The sequence below is a fragment of the Phocoena phocoena genome, chromosome 1 (assembly GCF_963924675.1).
Source record: "Phocoena phocoena chromosome 1, mPhoPho1.1, whole genome shotgun sequence".
Taxonomy (NCBI): Eukaryota; Metazoa; Chordata; class Mammalia; order Artiodactyla; family Phocoenidae; genus Phocoena; species Phocoena phocoena.
Genome location: NC_089219.1, coordinates 96379196 through 96397775, shown reverse-complemented (window position 1 = coordinate 96397775; position 18580 = coordinate 96379196). Strand labels below are relative to the sequence as shown.

The following is an 18580-nucleotide window of genomic DNA, read 5'->3' as shown; positions in this document are numbered from 1 at the left end:
ACAGAAATGAAGACCCAACACAGCCAATAAATAAATAATTCTTCAAATTTATGAAATATGAATATATAACATGTTTGCTAATATAGGATCATTTGTTCAATATTTTAAATTTAAGTGGACCAAGCGTTTAGAATGTAGGGTTTTCAGTATGATAAATTTTATTACAAATAGAGCTAAGTTGCTAAATCTGGTATCTCAGTTTATTTTCAAGATTGTAAGAAATAGGTAAAGAACATGAGAACAGAAAGGAACCTTTAGATTATATAAGAATAAGGGAGCAAAGAAAAGAAAACTCACAGACTCCACAAATTCCCATCTTCTCTCTCCCAACTCACTGACTGAAACTTTTGCTGCATGGGGCTTGCTTTAATCAGTCTCAATTCCTGAGTTATCACTGTCACTTCTGAGGCTTTAACATCTTCAAAGACTTCTTAAAAACAAGACAGAGACATCTGTCTCTAATCTTTCACAGATTAGTTTATTTCTTGGCATGTTCTCTCTATAAACACAAATCAACTTTTTTGCATGCTGCAGAAGTTGGGTAGAAGCTGTGTGGTATAAAGACCTAACTTCCACACACAGTTACAGGCTAAATGCTCAAGACGCTTTTTATTTTGCAACATTTGAAATTAGCTTTCCAACCGCTAATCCTGGCCTGTTTGTAATTTAGTCAAATGCAGTGGTGGTGTGATTATCCTTTACATTTCTGCCTTTGAATTTTGCATCCAAAATATTTGCAGCAGCCTGGAATGCTGATGGTAACATGTACTGTCAGCAAAGATACATGTAGATGAAATAAAGAGTCATTTATTTTATTCAGCCTCTAGAAAATGAAAGGCAAGTGTCATGATTACTGAAGACTGCTTTCTTAAGGAAAAAAAATCTTTCTCCTGCATAGTTTTTTTTTAATTGAAGTATAGTTGATGTATGTGCATAGTTTTTATATAATCATTTTGAGAGAATAAAGGTCAGGGAGGAGTAAATGTACACCTTATTTTATTTTATTTTATTTTAAAAAATTAAAAAAAAATTTTTCGGCTGCACCACACGGCTTGTGGGATTTCAGTTCCCCAACCAGGGATGGAACCCGGGCCCTGGCAGTGAAAGCACAGAGCCCTAACCACTGGACCGCCAGGGAATTCCCTACACCTTATTTTAAACACGTTCGTTTTCCTAAATGTTTATAATCCAGATGATTTGATTTTAGAGGAGAAAGTCCTCAGGGACAATAATAATCATTAAAATACCTTTGAATCTCCCCAGTCCTCTGCGATCTGAACCTCCCGTGTCCTCTGGCCTCTGATCCGCTGGTGCCCCCTTTCCGTTCTCACATGGTCAGTACCTGCACAGCTTACCTGGTTTCCGCAGAGACTGAAGGTAAAGTGGTGGAAATATTTCAGCCCTTTGGAAGTGAAGCTTGGCCCTCCAGCCAGAGAGACGGTGTTTTCCAAAGCCAAGAAGTTGTAGTCAAAAGTCCTGGTCGGAGTGCTGACTGAGAAGGTACAGTCATTGTAGCACAGGGAGTGGATCTGAGGGGAAAGGGGTCCATCAGGCAGGCTGCGCAGGCAGGGCCTTGAGGAGGCCCCACGGAGAGTGGCAGTCACTCTCCCCAGCCTGGTCCAGCCCACGCAGGGTGAGAGAAGAGGAAGTATGGATTAGGAGTGGGCATTAAAAGATGCAAAACAGGGGCTAGTGTGGTTTATGTACATCTTGCCATTCAATTATTAGCACATATATGATGTACAAACCGAAACCTCTTATTTTTCAGTAGGTAGTTGGATCAGGTTCTGTAGCCTCGTTCCTATGCCTAGATTATAAAACTCTCTCAAGACACGAGATAGCCCTTCTTACTTTCAAGCAAAAGACAACAAGGTGCTAACTGGAAGAAGGGTGTCCAAGATGGCAGAAGAGAAGCTACAAGCCTGGTCCCCCTCCCCCATTTAAAACTCACTGAACCCCAGATTACTTTTTCCCAGGCTCTCTGTAGGAAACTGAGCCATAAATCCCTTTCTTGCTCATTTTAAGGTCCCCAGGCAGCAGCGGCCTTACACAACTGTCAATCCCTCCCACGGCAGCAGAGGGAGCCCTGGGGGAGGAATTTTGCCGCAAAAGTCCAGGGTGCCCCAAAGAGGTTGCCAGGGGTCTGCAGAATTGATGCACTTATTGCACAGCTAAACCGAGCAGCATCAGCAGACTGTGTAAACAATGTCTTACAAATGTGTGTCCATGTGGTTGTGATTAGTAAAATTCAAGTTCACTTAAAAGCATTAATGAATAACTAAGAGCTTTTGGTCATAGTATTTTCTTAGATTCAGGAAGTGCATGGGGGAAACAGCACTGCTGCTCCACTTTAGAAGAAACCCCTGGGAAAGGAGACAGCAATATGCCAATTAACCATATGTCCCAGCAAAGGTGGGTTACCCTCCCCACGAAGAGGAGGCAAATTCCCATGATAACAGGCTGGACTGAAGTAGGCTGAATTTGAGCCACAAGTCCCACTACTCCTTCCCTTCAGGTCTCTGCACAGATGTCAAATAACCCTCTGGACCAGATGGTCACAGATCTCCCTTACCCATCCCCTGAAGATGAGACTCGCTCATGACTGAGGCCCAGACCCTGAAAACCAACCACTACAGCTAAGAACTCTCCATCTATGGTCATAGCCTGGATGGGTGTCGTCTAGGATGACAACCTGGGAGTATACTGGGGTGGGGGGTCCTTGGGTATTAGCCCCTCAAGAACCCCACCCAGGACCCGGCACCCTCTGAGGTGGCCCATTCAGAGGGCCAAGGTTAGGATGTACGGCCAACTGCTAGCACCTTGTTGCTCTTGGTTCCTGGACCACAGGTCACGCAGGCCTGGGCGCCATAAGGCTGGTGGGCTTTCAGGATTGTGTTAGGGGGGCAGGAGCGGCAGGTTCCTGAATCCCGATCAATATAGTAGCCAGCAGGACAAGAGGTGCAGGAGGAGCCTATGTCAGAGGCTTCCAGGGCACAAGGACGGCAGTAGGAAGCCACGCCATCCATGACATTGGTGACATTGATGGAGTAGATCTTGGCGACATCATTGGTGTACTTTCTTCCCTGGAAACAGAGACAAGAGGAGAGTGGGCCAAGTTCTGAGCAGGAGCAATTGAGTGCTCTGGAAATAGTAAGAGTATGACTTAATATTTTTTATCCTGTGATACTTGAGAAAAATCTTTAGAAACATCCTATTCTTTTTACTCACTTAACAGTAACTCTTTATGTACATTTTGTGTCATTTTAAAATAAGACTGAACAACTTAAATGACATATAAAAATATTAAGTACCATGGGGAAATATGCAGTAGAGGCTCATATTTTTTAAAAAAGCAGTTTTTTTCCTTATAAAAGAAAAAAAAAGTATTTGTGGAGAAATAAAGACTGTATAGGAGATACTTCATATGTTAACTGGGTTATCTCTGGGTAGTAGGATTATGGGGGATTTTCTTCTTTTTGCTTATTTCTATCTTTTAAGTTTTCTCGCAATGAACCTACATTATTTTGAGTTAAGAAAATACAACAAAACCGGCGTTATTATTATTAAAAACAAGAGCAGGGGCTTCCCTGGTGGCGCAGTGTTTGAGAGTCCGCCTGCCGACGCAGGGGACACGGGTTTGTGCCCCGGTCCGGGAAGATCCCACATGCCGCGGAGCGGCTGGGCCCGTGAGCCATGGCCGCTGAGCCTGCGCGTCCGGAGCCTGCGCTCCGCAACGGGAGAGGCCACAGCAGTGAGAGGCCCTCGTACCGCAAAAAAAAAAAAAAAAAATAGAGCAGGACTGAACAGGGTATACCAGGTCAGGAACCACTCAGTGCAGGTCTGCTGAGGAGGGACAGGTAATTTTGGGAGTTTAGAGTGTCATTTTCTCCTGGAGTCATTTGGCGGAGGCTAGGTGCTCCTCAGGGGCTGGAATAGGCGTTCTTTGCTTGACTCCTTAGGAGTCTTCTAATCCCTGGATTCTGAAGCCCAACCTCATACTTAAGCTAATGCAGGAATCCTTCCAGGTTCAGAGGTCTCTTCTGGGTGCTGAGCATCTGAGTAAGGGGAGGAGCTTACTGTCTCATGAAAAGAGGTTCTCTGGAAGGCCCAGGTGAAGCTCATGGTAGCATTCTCCTCGATGATGTAGGTATAGGACTGTTTGCCTTTGGAACCTCTCCACGTCTCCACGGGACTGTTGGTCCTAGAATTCATACCCTGAACCCAAGACAGATAAATGAAGAAGGCATGATGGCTGGGTGGCTGGTGGGGAGAGGATGCCCATACCGCTGCCATCCTGGAGGCCATCACAGTGGGTTAGACCCATATTAAACGGTGCAGTCCCTGACAGACAGTCAGGCCCTTCCTCTGCGAAATCACTGTAAGCAAGGGTGTCAGTTATGCTGATACCCTGACAGGGCAGAGGGGCCAGCCCTCCCAATAGTCCCTGGAAGCCCCAAAGCAGGCAAAGAAAGGAAAACGTACCACCATGAAGTAGAGCTCGCAGTTCACAGAACAGATGGTCTCAAAGACGAACGTGATCCTGGCCACCTCTTTATTCTCTGTGTCTGCCATCACTGACTGTGGAGGTCTGTGGGGCAGAAATCAAAAGTCGGTTCCAGAGGCAGACAGTGCTTATTGAAGAGCCCAGATGGCAGCAAAGGGTCTGCTGGGGGACAGGATTAAGTTCTGAGTATGTTGGAAAGAGCATAGACTAAGTCCAATTCTGCCACCCTAGCTGTGTGAACTTGACCTAGACAAACTATAGTTTCCTCATCTGTAAAACGGAGGTTATAATCTTTCTTATTTACCTCCCATCACTGTGGTAAGATCCGAAGGCGTTAACAGATGTGGAAGTGCTCTGTAAAATGCTGTATAGCCTCACAAGCAGAGTGTGGTCTCCAGACCCACTGAATCAGAATCTGTGCATTCACATGATTCCCAGGTGACTCATGTGCACGTCACAGTTTGAGAATCATCGCTATCATAAGACGTCAATTGTCTGCATTCGCTCAGCAGCTCTCTCCCAGGGATAGTGGGGTTTTGCCTGGATCGAATTAGCAGGTACTTCAACTTGTTTCTTTTTCTTTTTTTTTTTTTTTTTTGCCATACGCGGGCCTCTCACTGTTGTGGCCTCTCCCGCTGCGGAGCACAGGCTCCGGACACGCAGGCTCAGCGGCCATGGCTCACGAACCCAGCCGCTCCGCGGCACGTGGGATCTTCCCAGACCGGGGCATGAACCCGCGTCCCCTGCATCGGCAGGCGGACTCTCAACCACTGCGCCACCAGGGAAGCCCTCAACTTGTTTCTTTAACAAGGTTCTCAGGCTGGTCCTTCTTTGGAGAAAGAGATAGCCATGCCCGATGGGTGGAGATGGCGGGGGGGATAAGTGGGGTGAGGAAGTGCTTTACTGCTATAATCATATTTGCAAATTGAAAAGTACTTTGGGGAGTGTTACCTCCCAAAAGTCTAAAAAGTTTGCTTACCTCATAAACATGGGATATAGCTGTTCGGCTCTGAGTAATGTAAATTAAGGGAAGGGAAACCTTTTGAGCAACCGCTGTGGCTGAGCACTGTGCCAGGGATGGAAAGGAGGGAGCTTGAAGGAGGGAATGGAGAAGCCAAATTTGCAACTGGGACGCCGATTCAATGGTTCCCCCTGACCTCTAAAGCACATATAGGCAGAAGAGTTCACTTTGGCTTTGGAAATCCATTTATGGCTTTTCTTTTGGCTTTGGCCATTTGCTTGAATTCTGAGGACCTCCAGTTCCTGGCTCCTCCCTACACAGTGGTGCTAACCGATGGGCTAGAAGAATCATCTCAATCTGAGTTAGTCCAAAATCACAGACTGTCAATCCCTCTTGTTATACAGACAAGGAGCCTAAAGCCTATAGGGGCACAATGGCTTTCCCAAGTTCACCTAGCCAGTAAGTGGCAAAGCTCAAGTGCCCTATCTCCCAGTCCCGTGTTCTTTGCACCGTACCACCCTGCCTGTATTTTTTTTTAATGGCAAACAAATTGCTTATTATCCTAGGTCTTCTTGGGATATGGGGATAAATATGATAAGAACAATCCCTCCCAAGCTTCTTGCCCCAAATAAAGATGAACTGTCTATGGGCACCCCTGGCCCTATTTTTTACAGGTTTTTAAAATCTTATCTGATGCTGTGAGGAGGAGGAATTCAAGTAGCATGTGGCCAAATGATGGGAGAAGCTAGACGGGATGAGAGAGCAGTAGGTAGTCAGCATGGGCAGCAACTGAGAATGAGTGATAGCATTCAGGTTAACTTTATCAGACCATAACCATGATCTCCTCTGTTCTGAACTGACACTTCCACAAGCCAGAAGCCCTCTCCTCTACAACACTCCTAGCTATGTGGGACCTGGATGTGGCCAAGGGTGGTGTGGGCTTCCCTTTAGCTCTGTACTCCTCACCTAAATCCTGGCACAACCAGAGTGAGAATCATGAAGTCATTGTCTGAGGCTCCAACAGCTGTATAAATATGATCACCAGCCACCTCCCAGCCTGGAAAAGGAGAGGGAAGAGTTAATGCCCAGTGGTCTTGGGTGCAGGGCAAGTGTGCACCCAGATGACACTCTGGAAGAGAGAGAACACCGTCCTTTGAGGCGTTCAGAATCACCCCCAAACAAACCATGTTACTTCTCTGGCTACTTTGGTCAAAGTCTCTGAAACTCTCAGAGCACGGCCTTTGGAGTGTGTACACATTGTTTCTAGTTCTGTTTCTGTCTCTAAAACAAAGGCCTGGCAGAATATATATTGTATGTCCATGGGCAGCGGAGCATGCAGGGGAGTGCACGGCATGATTAGCTCATTTCTCTCCAGACATCCCTATGATGAAGAAACGTGAGGTGGGAAGAGCCCCTGTGGCAGTGCAGCGAGCTGAAAACTCACAGTCGGGAGGGAGGCCGTTACCTGTCATGCCCTTGTACTCAAAGTTGATCCCACTGAGGACGGTCGTTTCCATGTTCGTGGGCAGCGTGTTCCACCATTTGTATTCGAATCCCACGGCAGGTTCGGTCCCCGCTGGGCAGTGGCTACAATCTGGGGGAGCCGTAAGATCCACGCATTCAGCAGGAAGGCCACAGCCACCCTTACTGGAGCTGCTGTCACACAGACAAGTGGCAACAGGGGTGGGCAGCCCCACAAGAGTGGTGCTGAGCACCGTTGCACAGTGACATCAAGCTGACTTGAAAGCATTCTGACAATGTTATTTAACAAACTCAGGGCGTAAACACTGACCCTTCATTCTCATATTCCAATTAGGCTACTGGCCCATCAAATTATTCACTTTAAAGCTTAAACATATCCTCTGGTCTGGTACATATAGTTAATATTGTTTGTCCCATTGTTATCCTCAAATGCCTTCACATTCATAGGTATACAAATCCCCCCAACTCCCTTTTTGCAGAGTGGCTTACAAATTCTGATTGTGTCAATGTGGCCATCCCAGCTCCCTAAACCTTCTAGGTAGCGTCCCTGCCACGTGCTGGAAGCCTTTGGTGTGAGGATTGGGTCCCTTCAGGCCTGAGTCACATTCAAAGTTGGAATGAGGAGGAAGGCTGGCAGTTCTCAAGTATGACTCGGACCTACAGACAGGGCCCATCCTGACCTCTCTTCTCCTGAGTATAGTCCTCAGAGGTGGCCTGGCCCTTCCTGCCTCCCTTGGAAGGACAGAGCCCGTGTTCAGCTGACACTGGGAGTGCCCACATGGCCCACCCATGTGGGTGGTGTGGGAACGGACACGAGGCAGGGAGTGGGGGGGTGGGGGAGGGGTTACCGGAGCCATTGGAATAAGAGCCATAAGGGCAGGGCTCGCAGGTGCTGCTGTTGGTCTTGAAGAAACCAGGGTTGCAGGGTGGGCAGCGGGTCTTCACGCCAGAGGCAGGCAGCTTCACTGCCCCCTCCAGATCCTCACTGCAGATTTTCGGCTGGGCCCATTTGTACATGAGCTGTGTCTGCAGAAACAAAGCACGACTCAGCCTTCCTGTGTGGGATTATCTTCAGGAATTTACCTTGAGAGTGGGGAGATTCTGGGCTCCAGTGAAAGCTCCACCAAGGTGGGGCACTTTGTTTTGGTCACCGATATATCCCAGGCCCGTCGCCTAGTGCCTGGTACGTGGTCATGCTCGATAAATATCTGCTGAATGAATGTTGACTGAATGAAGAGGGATAGACCTAATGAGGACTCGTGTGTCAGATGGAATGGGGGCACCAGTTGCCTCCAGAGAAAGCTCTGATTCCAGTGTAGAATCTTATTCCTACCAATGTCACAGGAAAAGCCGCCGGTGAAAATCCCAGAACACGAAAAGGCATGGAGTAGAGGTGGCTTATGTAACCCCTGGGGGGAAGAGAGGTTGGCTGAGGTGTCCCAGTTTGTCTTCCAAGGGTTTTCTTGGCTTTTTCACTTATTCAGTAGGCATCTATAGCAAGTCTAATAGATCTATGTGACTCAGAGACGAAGGACGTAGCCCCTGCCCTCAAGGAGCTCACCATCTAGCAAGGGCACCAAGCACATAATAACAATCCCCATGGGGGTATGGACACTACGTTCTCTGGGACATCCAGGCAAGAGGAACGATGTCGGTTAAAGAACACAGACTTCCAGTTATAAGATCAGTAAGTTCTGGGTATCTAAGGTACAGGTGATTAGAGTTAATAATACTGTATTATATACTTGAGAGCTGCTGAGAGAGTAGATATTAAACATTCTCACCACAGAAAAGAAATGGTAATTATGTGACCTGATGGAGCTGTTAGCTAGCTCTATGGTGGTCATCATCTTGCAGTATGTAAGTGTATAAAATCAATACATTGTACACCTTAAACTTACACGATGTTATGTGTCAGTTATATCTCAAAAAAACCAGGGGAAAATGGCAAGAGGAACGGTCAGCCACCAAGTCAGTGGACAAGAGAAGCATTGTATCTGTCACTTATTAGGGTCGTCCCTAGTCTTTTGATGGAGAAATTGGATGGAGAAGAGGAGATGAATTACAGGAGGCCTTGGTGAATCAGGGGTGAGGTTGGGCAGCGTGAAGCTTCCCGTGTGGCCCTCGGGCAAGTCAGAAACAAAAGGATTGCATTGAGGTGATGATGCAAATGCTCTGTGTAGCATACCATACACGTGAAAAGGTGGGCGAATAAAGCATCGGTCCATTTTATTAAGGATAAGAAATGACAGGGTCTTAAAAGGGTCCCATGCTGCCTGCATTGAAGGTGAGCCCTGAGACAGACAACTCTTCTCCCTGCTCAGCTCAGCCTTTCTCCCTGTGAAGAGCAGCCAGTGACCAGAGACCTGGACTAGTGCTCTAACCTTATCTCAACTGGCTTGTCTCCTTGGGTCTCATAGAGAGAAAGGTCTGGGGAGCTGGTAGACTGATTTAGGCCATCTCTTGGAGCAGCATACTCAGCAGCCCCAGTGGATCGGCCGTCCTGGTCCCTGAGAAAGCACTGAGGCACAGCAAAGGCCATAAAGGCAATAATAGGAGTCCCTTGATTTTAAAATACAGCTTAGAAAACAAAATCCCGAGCAGCACCAGTGTGGGCCTGAGGGCTGAGGCTTCTGTAAAGCACTCCTCGTGACTGCCTATCCCTGTGCACTCCTCACCATGTATACTCCAGGGCTCCTCCCTGAGCTGTGCTTTGGTGGGGCTGCAAGGTGCAAGCACTGGCTCCGGCCCCACTCAGCATCTAAAGACCCTCAAGGTGATCAGGGGAGGGCAGGCACCCAGGCTTGCAGGCATCAGAGCACACTACGGATCTTGAATGCCTTGGTCTAAGTCGGGAGGGGAAAGAGTGGGGCAGAAGGAAGCAAAGACAGCCACAATCGGCCACATGTTATGCCCTGGAGGGAGAAGAGGGGCAGGATTGTCCTCATTTAATCAGTGGGTCAACTGAGGCCAAGGAAATGACAGTAATTTTTACAAGGTCATGCAGAACACCAGACACTACAGAACTGGGTCTAAGGTGCAACTGACAGGATATATCATTTCGCCTGGCTGCTAGGGAAGGGGATTTTGCTCCAGACGTGAGGGTGGGGTGGGGCAGTGCGGGGGCAGTAAGAGATGACTATAGAAACAATCACCATAAAGGATTGGACTTTATCCCATGCTTAATTAGCAAGAAGAGGATTCGGCCAGCCAGCCAGCCAGGAAACATTTATACATCCTAATAGCCAAGCATATGCTTAGCGCTGAATGATGCAGAATTCCCCACTCCTATTTCCTGAGAGGCTCTGATTTAGGGATATAGGCAGCAGTTCATTCAGAATGTCTAATCTGAGACAGATCCCTCCACTTGCGCCCTTAAGCCATCCCTGCTCATTTACTGTTGTTCCTGGAAGTCATCAGGCACACACCTGCCCCCTCTACACATGCTGCATGGCCCCTGCCTGGAGAGCTCCCCTTCACCTCGCTCAGATCTCTGCTCAAATGTCACCTCCTCAGAGAGGTCATCCTTACCCTCTCTAAAATAGCTCTGTCATCCTTTATCTCCCAATCCTGTTTTATGTTTTTCTTCCTACCACTTACCACCATCAGACGTATTACTATACACCCATTTGTTGTCTGTCTGTTGTCTCTCCCTCCACTTGCTCCCCAACAGGAATTAAGCTCCACAAGAGTAGACGTTCCCTTGGTTTTGTGAGCTGCTACACACCTAGCGCCCAGCACAGTGGCTGGTTGTACGTGTGAACAAATGACCTCCTCTGAAACACCTTCCCTGCTCGCCACCCCCCGTCCTGGTCACTCCTCTTCTGGGTTCCCCCAGTGCCCTGCACACCGTCAGGCCCATCTTCCTTGTCCCTGCCCTCCCCCACAGGACTGTGAGCCTCTGAGGGCAGGAGCCCGTCTTGCTCAGCTCTGATTCCCCAGCTGGAGCACAGGGCCAGGCGCAACAGCTGATGCTCAAAAAATGCCTGTTGACTCAATGGCAGAGCAGACTACAAAGGAAAGTCTTTCTGAGGCAGAAAGCCTGGGGGGAAAGAGGGAGCCAGCAGAGACGGAACAAGTCAGGCCATTCTCCAGTGAGCCAGGAAGTAGGAATCATCCCCTTTGCCAGCCCACAAGAGCAGCGCCGAGGGGACAAGTCTCATGAGTTCCGTGAAGAAATAAGTATGCGTGGACAGGCAGCCATTGCCCAGGGGGTGAAGCAAATGTTAGAAACCAAGGAAAAGAAAATGAAGGTGTTTTTCGAAACAGAGCATATGTGAATAAGCAGCGGAACAAATGTGGCAAAAACAGCTTCTGACCTGAAAATAAATGAGGTCATCTCGTTTTACTTCCCCACTGGCCCCAGGGTCAGTGCAGAGGTCTGTGGGGTTTTCTGGGGTGCCAGCTTCACTGGCCGCTGGAGGTCCGGATCTGGCAAAGCCCAAGGAGCAGGCAAAGGGGTCCCATGACCGTGCTACCCACCTCTCCACTGGCATCACAGGCCGTGTGAGTGTAGAAATAATCTTTGTCTGTGCAGGCTGGCCGCACTCTGCAGGTGGAGGATCCTTTTTCTAAATGGCAGATGAAAGGACAAATATTTGAAGTTAAAAAAGCAGAGCTCTTGACCACTTGCTTACGATGCTATAACGCCCAAGACCTTGGGGTGAGGCACAACACAGACATTGCAGAAAGTAGACAATCCTGCACACCCACCTTCCCTTTGCCTGAGCAGCAACATTTTCCGTCCCTAAATCCCTGCTCAGATACACCCTTTGCGCCTCTCCCTGGTGCTGATGAGAAACCACTGGGCCTGCCCTGTGGAGCAGGGCATGGAGAGGTGGACTGGCCAAAGGACCAGCAAGGAGGGAGGTAGCCAGAAGGAGCATCTTGCAGGTTTACCACCAATTCCCTGGAACTCGCCATCTTCCAGGTGCCTCAGAACCCTGACTGTGCAGGTGGTTTTTCTACTCCTGAAGGGTTGAAGCAAAACATAGGAAAGCTAGGACAGTGCTTCATCCTCTTACTCCAATTCGGTCTCTGAATTGTCTCTTAATATACGCCGAGAATGAAGGGCTTCCACCTCTGTATTTCCCCTTCTCCATGCAACGATCCTACGCAAATAAGGTGACGGTTTAATCCAACTCTTCCCACTTTCCCCACCCCCAGGCCTCACGGCACTCTCTAAGCTTTGACCTGAACTTAATGAAAAATGTTATTATCATTTTTATTTACTTTACTCTCTGTATGTTCTTTTTTTTTAAAAAAAATAGTTATGTATTTATTTATTTCGGCTGTGCCAGGTCTTAGTTGTGGCATGTTTAGTTGCAGCATGCGAGCTTCTTAGTTGCAGAATGCAAAGTTGTAGTTGCGGCATGAGAACTCGTAGTTGTGGCATGAGAACTCATAGTTGTGGCATGCATGTGGGCTCTAGTTCCCCGACCAGGGATCGAACCCAGGCCCCCTGAATTGGGAGTGTGGAGTCTTATCCACTGTACCACCAGGCAAGCCCTTCTATATATTCTTCTTATATCTAGGTTAGTTCTGCTTTAACCCTATGAACCCCTGGACAGCAAGAACTATTTCAATGAATCCCTCTTTAAAGCAATGGATTTCACCTTTTTTTTTTTTTTTTTTTGCGGTACGCGGGTCTCTCACTATTGTGGCCTCTCCCGTTGCGGAGCCTGCAGGCTCTGTGGCCATGGCTCACGGGCGCAGCCGCTCCGCGGCATATGGGATCTTCCCGGACCGGGGCACGAACCCGTGTCCCCTGCATCGGCAGGCGGACTCTCAACCACTGCGCCACCAGGGAAGCCCTGGATTTCACCTTTTTTGAATTACAAACCTTTGAGAATTTGAAAAAAAGGCCAGTTTCCTGTATCCTGAAAAATATACATACTTCCTGCAAATAATTTTTTTTAATTTCCAGGAGATTTACTTTCTCCAGAATAAAAACCACTGCTTTACAGAGTGCCAGTACAATACTGCTTACTACTACTGTCACCACTATTTCTAATATGACTACTGTGTTACCTGCAGGTAAGCAGGTGATAACGGTGAGACCTCTTCTCTCTATTACCTGACACACAGTTTGGTAGAATGGAGTGAGATTTTTAAGTCAGACAGATCTGGGTTTGGATCCTGCTTAATCATTCAGTAGCTGCGTCACTTTCGGCAAGTTTCTTAACCTCTCTGAGCCTTTGTGCTCTCACCTGTAGAGCAGGAATAATAACATCTACTTTCTGGAGCCAGCACATACCTGACACATTGTAAGTAAGAATTTGCTAAGTGCTGGTAACTATTATCACCTGGGTTTGTGGGAATTATTTTTATTTGGTAGCTGTCATGGGATTTTTAAAAAGGATTAGAAGTCTCCTTTCTCTTCCAGTTAAGCTTATTTCTCAACTGGTCCCTTCTTCTTCCCAAGGCACCAAATGAGTTGCTAGATCAGAGAATCTCCTAGTTACCGCCTTGTTGGCCCGCACTGGGGAGTTCCCTCAATCACACATTTCCATGCCTCTTCTGTCCCCATCTTAATTAGCCTGGACAAGAGGGAACTACTGGCTGAGAAACAGCTGGGGTCTTCTCAGCTCATTTACTTGGTTAACAAACAAAGGCCTATTTCAACATAGAGGGATCCAGGGACTCCTGGTTTTGACAGACTTGGCCAGGAGAAATTTGGGGGGAGATGCTGAAAATAAGCCAGTTCCCAGGCCCTTGCATACTAGATCTAGCAAATTGCAAGTTACGTGTTAGAAAGTGCATTCCACACAGGGATCTTTCTCTGCTTGTCAAATATTTGTTCAACCTGACACCCCAGCTCCGGGTTTCAGCAAAAAGGGTCCAGCTGTTTACACACTGACAACTTCTAAACTGGTTTTAATAAATGATTAACGCAAATGCTGAGCCAGACCTCACTTTCCCAGCTCAGGTTTCATCAAGGTGTTGAAGCTGGAGACTAGTCATGTTTGAAGGATTGGCCTAGATATTTGTTGAGAAAATGAAAAGTGATTCCTGTAGGACTGGCCCTGGGTAAAACTGTTTGTAGATAAAGTTTATCTTGGGGGCTCCACCTGCTCTTTCTGCACCTTCCTCCTCCTTTCCATATCTTCCCCCGCCTCCGGAAATACAACCTTCTCATTCTGATCCTTTTTATCCAAGGAAAACATTTTCCCTGAAGATTTCGGTACCGAATGCACCCAATGCCCAGCTCCGACACCACCACAGACTCTGGGCAAATCCCTTAACCTCTGTGAGCTTCTCCTAATTCATTTGTAAATGGGGAAATCACCCCTTCACTATGCTACGAGTAATGAGAAAATGTTTTGTAAACTGTAAAGTACTGTACAAGTGACTTATTATTGTTACCTATGCCCAGAGTGGTTTCACACCACAAGAAGACTGCTGGGACAGGCCTTAATGTAAATGAATAAATAAAATCAGTGCTTACTACATGCCAGACACTGTTCTAAATCTTTACCTGTTTTAATCCGTGCACACAATGATGCTATGAGGTAGATACCATTATTGTCATGCCCATTCTAGAGATGAGAAAACTGAGGCACAGACAAGTGATTTGCCCAAGGTGGCACAGCTAGGAAGTGGTGGAGCAAGTATTTGAACCACAGTGATTTTTTGTTCTGGAGTCCATGCCCTTAAACCCTGTGCTGTTCTATTAGGAAATGAATCCCTAATATTAAACATAACACAAAGGAATTAATCCTAATGATCAAATTTAATCTCTCAACGAGAAAGATGCTTTCAGTCAAGCCTTTGTCCCTGACAACCTCATGCGCATCAGCTCCTCGTTCGTTAGTCTAGGTCCTGGATACGGGCAATGGCACCCGATGCAAAATCTTCTGACTGTAGCTTCTGCCTCCAGCTCTTCCTTTCCTCATCCATTTTCCTAATGGCAACCAGAATGGTCTTTCAAAGGCACAAGCCAGATCATGTCATTCCCAGTTTTACATTCTTTAATGGCTTCAAACGCTGATAGGATCAAATCCCAATTCTGTAGCAATGGCACAGAAGGGTTTAACCGTAACCTGTTCCCTGCCCACCTCTTAGCCTTGGATGCTAATTCTAAGTAAGCTCCAGCAATGCTGAGTTACTCCTGGATCCCTGAGCCTTCTGGCCTCAGCTCACACTTCTTCCAGAATATCCTGCCCCCATCAAATCACCAACTCATCTTTCAAGATAGCTTATCTTTCAAGACCACAGCTAGTGCAGCCTTTCCTCCCTCCCCAGAGAGGACTGACCACTTCCCCCTTTTGCTTCCACCGCACATTACACTCAGTACTCCTATCCTAGCACCTCCTGGACCGTGGAGTTATTACACTTGGTGTTCCTATAACCACATTTCCACTTTTGACATAAGCTGGAGGGCAACACCAGCTGTAACCTTAGCATCAAGTCCAAGCCCTGGCACCCAGTGGCCACTCAGAATATATTTACAATGAATGACTAAATGGTCACAGGGCCTCCTGCCACTCCCTTTATGTACATTCCATCATAGGCTCTCATCAGACTCTCTCTGCATTTTCCCAGTCTCCCACTGACCCTGTATTCTGGAACAATCAAGTCCCAAAGAAACGTGATACTCTTTGTATCCCAAGCTGGACATATTCTTCATAGTAAAATCTCACTTTCCATTTAAAGAGGTGGATGGAGAAATCAGTGGCAAAAGGAGAATAGACTCCAAGAATTCAGACTTCCAAACTAATACCTTCCTAACCGCTCTCTGGATAGAAATCAATTTACATAGCATTGATCAAAACATTCTGTAGGCAGTTCTTCTAGAACCACCTTGCCATTTAAACCCCGTACCACAGCGAGGCTGGAAAGGGAGCTGGAGAAAAAGACTAACAAAGGCCGCTATTGATAGAGCAGGGAAGAGAAATACGAAATTCAAGTGGAAAAACGGGAATTTAGACTTATAGGTAAAAACTTCCCCCAAGATCTAAAAATCTATGTTCTTGCTGAAAGCTACACTCATTTGGCAAGATCTGTGTAGATAAATAGAACTTCTATTCTAGGGATGGTGTAGAAATAAGCAGCTCACGAGGTCAGTGGCGGGTCTTGGCTGAGCAAACACGTACTGTGACGCCTGTGTGAAGGGTGGGTGTGTCTGTGTAGGGATGTGGGTGTCTGGTTAAGAGAGGGCCTTGAGCCGGGTTTGTATATAGTTCTGTGTAAAAAAGGAAAAATGGAATAGTTATGGGCATTTGCAGGGGAAGGGAGGGGACTCTTTCTCTCTCCCTACCTGTTTGTTTCAGAACCTGTCTTGGAGATTGGTCGCTGTGCCAGTCATTGGACCGTCTAAGCACAGGGCCCTCTGGGGACACTGCCCATCTTATACTAGAGCCCTGCTGCTGTCGAGATCCTCTCAAATAACCAGGTCCCGTTTCTCAAAGTTGGGCTGTTTTAGGAAATTATCCAGGGACTGCAGAAATAGGCTGCTTCCCACTGTCCTCTTATTTTCCCTTAGAGCAGTGGTTTTCCAACTGTGTTCCGAGGAACCCTGGATTTCCTGACAAGGCCTGCTTTGAATTCAATGGATGCTTTGAATTCAGTGGATGAAAGATTTCAAGTGTTTTTGATAGCAAAAACACTTTGCTATCAAAGTGTTTTGAGTAACAATACGACCTCATGGGGCTTCCCTGGTGGCACAGTGGTTGAGACTCTGCCTGCCAATGCAGGGGACACGGGTTCGAGCCCTGGTCTGGGAAGGTCCCACATGCCGTGGAGCAACTAGGCCCGTGAGCCACAACTACTGAGCCTGTGCGTCTGGAGCTTGTGCTCCGCAACAAGAGAGGCCGCGACAGTGAGAGGCCCGCGCACCGCGATGAAGAGTGGCCCCCGCTCGCCGCAACTAGAGAAAGCCCTCGCACAGAAACGAAGACCCAACACAGCCATAAATAAAATAAAAAACAAAAACAAAAAAAACCCAATATGACTTCATGGCTCTTCTAAATTAACTTTGATAATAATTGTTATAAATTAAACTGTATAAATTTATGCCTCTTTTATCTACTGTATATATTATTTATAATTATAATCTTAATTAAGGTTTCATTAAAAAAAGATTGCAACCCCTTTCCATAGCTTTCCTAATTCCTCTAATTCTGAGCTGCTTTTGCTTTTTGCCGTGGTGCCCCGCACTTTTTGCTATCTAATACACTATATAATTTACTATATATTTATTATTTAGTTATTATGTGTCCCATTTACATTCCAGAATGTAAATTCCATGAAGACAGGGACCCTGGTCTATTTTTTTCACTGAAGTATTCCAAACACCTAGAGTAAAGGCCTGGCAGATAGTAGAGGCCTGATAAATACTTACTGAATGATTTCATTTCAAGAGTGATTGGCGGATTAGATGGGCTCTTCCAGCACCCAGAAAGCAAGTGCTTGAGAAGAATCGTCTTCAGCTTGGCCAAAAGGATGGCTCCACTTCCTGTCTGTCCCTGTGTATATGTTGGTACCCCCCCACCGAACTCTTCCCTCCCTCAGAAACATCACCTGAATATTTGTCAGGGTCACACTGGTGGCAAGAAGTCTCTCCCTTATTGGAATAAGAGTTAGCTGGGCAAAGTTTGCAGCAAGAGGAACCCTTCTGGTCTGCGTATGTGCCTGGTTTGCAGGGGAAGCATTCTGAAGTGTAGGCCACTCCTAGGGAGGAAGAACAACATAGGAAAGCAAGAATTGAGCCTAGAGACTGAGCGCCCTGAGGACTAACCCACACCCTCCCTGCTGAAGTCAGCATCAGACCCCAGACCCAACCCCATTCTCTGTTCTCTGTACCTGTTATGGCGATGTTTCTCACCAGCACAGGCTTAGAAACTTTGGACCACACTGAGAAAGCTGTGGTTCTCCAGTAGAGGACGTTATTGCCTCGATTTAGTTCGACCTAAAAACCACAAACAGGAGGAGTTAGTTCAGTCACAGAGACAGGTATTGCTAATCCATTGCATTAGCCTCCTGTTGGGATCCCCCCTCTTGCAGTCTGCATGGCAGTGCCTATTCTACTCCTCTCTCTCAACTTCCTCAGCGTTGCCCTTCCTCCCAGCTTGGCTCAGCTCCTCTCTCCTTCTTTTTTTCTTTTTATAAATTTATTATTTATTTTTGGCTGCATCGGGTCTTCGTTGCTGTGTACGGGCCTCCTCTAGTTGTGGCGATCAGGGGCTACTCTTCGTTGTGGTGCGCGGGCTTCTCATTGTGGTGGCTTCTCTTGTTGCACAGCACAGGCTCTAGGCGCGCAGGCTTAAGTAGTTGTGGCTTGAGGGGTCTAGAGCGCAGGCTCAGTAGTTGTGGTACACGAGCTCAGTTGCTCCGCGGCATGTGGGATCTTCCCGGACCAGGGATTGAACCCGGTCCCCTGCATTGGCAGGTGGATTCTTAACCACTGCACCACCGGGGGAGCCCTCCTCTCTCCTTCTAAGGCTCCTCTTACAACCCTCTCATGCCCTCTCCCACTTCTCCTTCAGTCACATATACCATGAGCATTTCTATGTTGAGACCAATGAAGGGACCTGAGGGTACTGACAACGGGGTGGCTGAAACTCCCTCATTCTTCTCTGGTTCTATTTATCCATGCCCCAGCCCCAGAAGACTGGGCCTTTAAAGCCGGAAAG

General features: G+C 47.2%; 1 protein-coding gene across 4 annotated transcripts in view; it reads right to left on the bottom strand.

Moving 5' to 3' along the window:
- The window catches only part of ELAPOR1 (endosome-lysosome associated apoptosis and autophagy regulator 1), a 68795-nt gene that overhangs the window by 5925 nt on the left and 44290 nt on the right, over positions 1-18580 (bottom strand). For 3 of the 4 annotated variants that reach the window (XM_065875808.1, XM_065875812.1, XM_065875820.1), the window contains 10 exons: positions 17751-17856; positions 17469-17618; positions 11430-11518; positions 7796-7973; positions 6931-7059; positions 6432-6522; positions 4483-4588; positions 4078-4215; positions 2820-3083; positions 1356-1529 (listed from right to left, as the gene is read on the bottom strand). In XM_065875808.1, coding sequence (XP_065731880.1) covers positions 1356-1529; positions 2820-3083; positions 4078-4215; positions 4483-4588; positions 6432-6522; positions 6931-7059; positions 7796-7973; positions 11430-11518; positions 17469-17618; positions 17751-17856 — 1425 coding nt within the window. The remainder of the gene's footprint in view (positions 1-1355; positions 1530-2819; positions 3084-4077; positions 4216-4482; positions 4589-6431; positions 6523-6930; positions 7060-7795; positions 7974-11429; positions 11519-17468; positions 17619-17750; positions 17857-18580) is intronic. The other variant, XM_065875815.1, reaches the window with a different exon arrangement.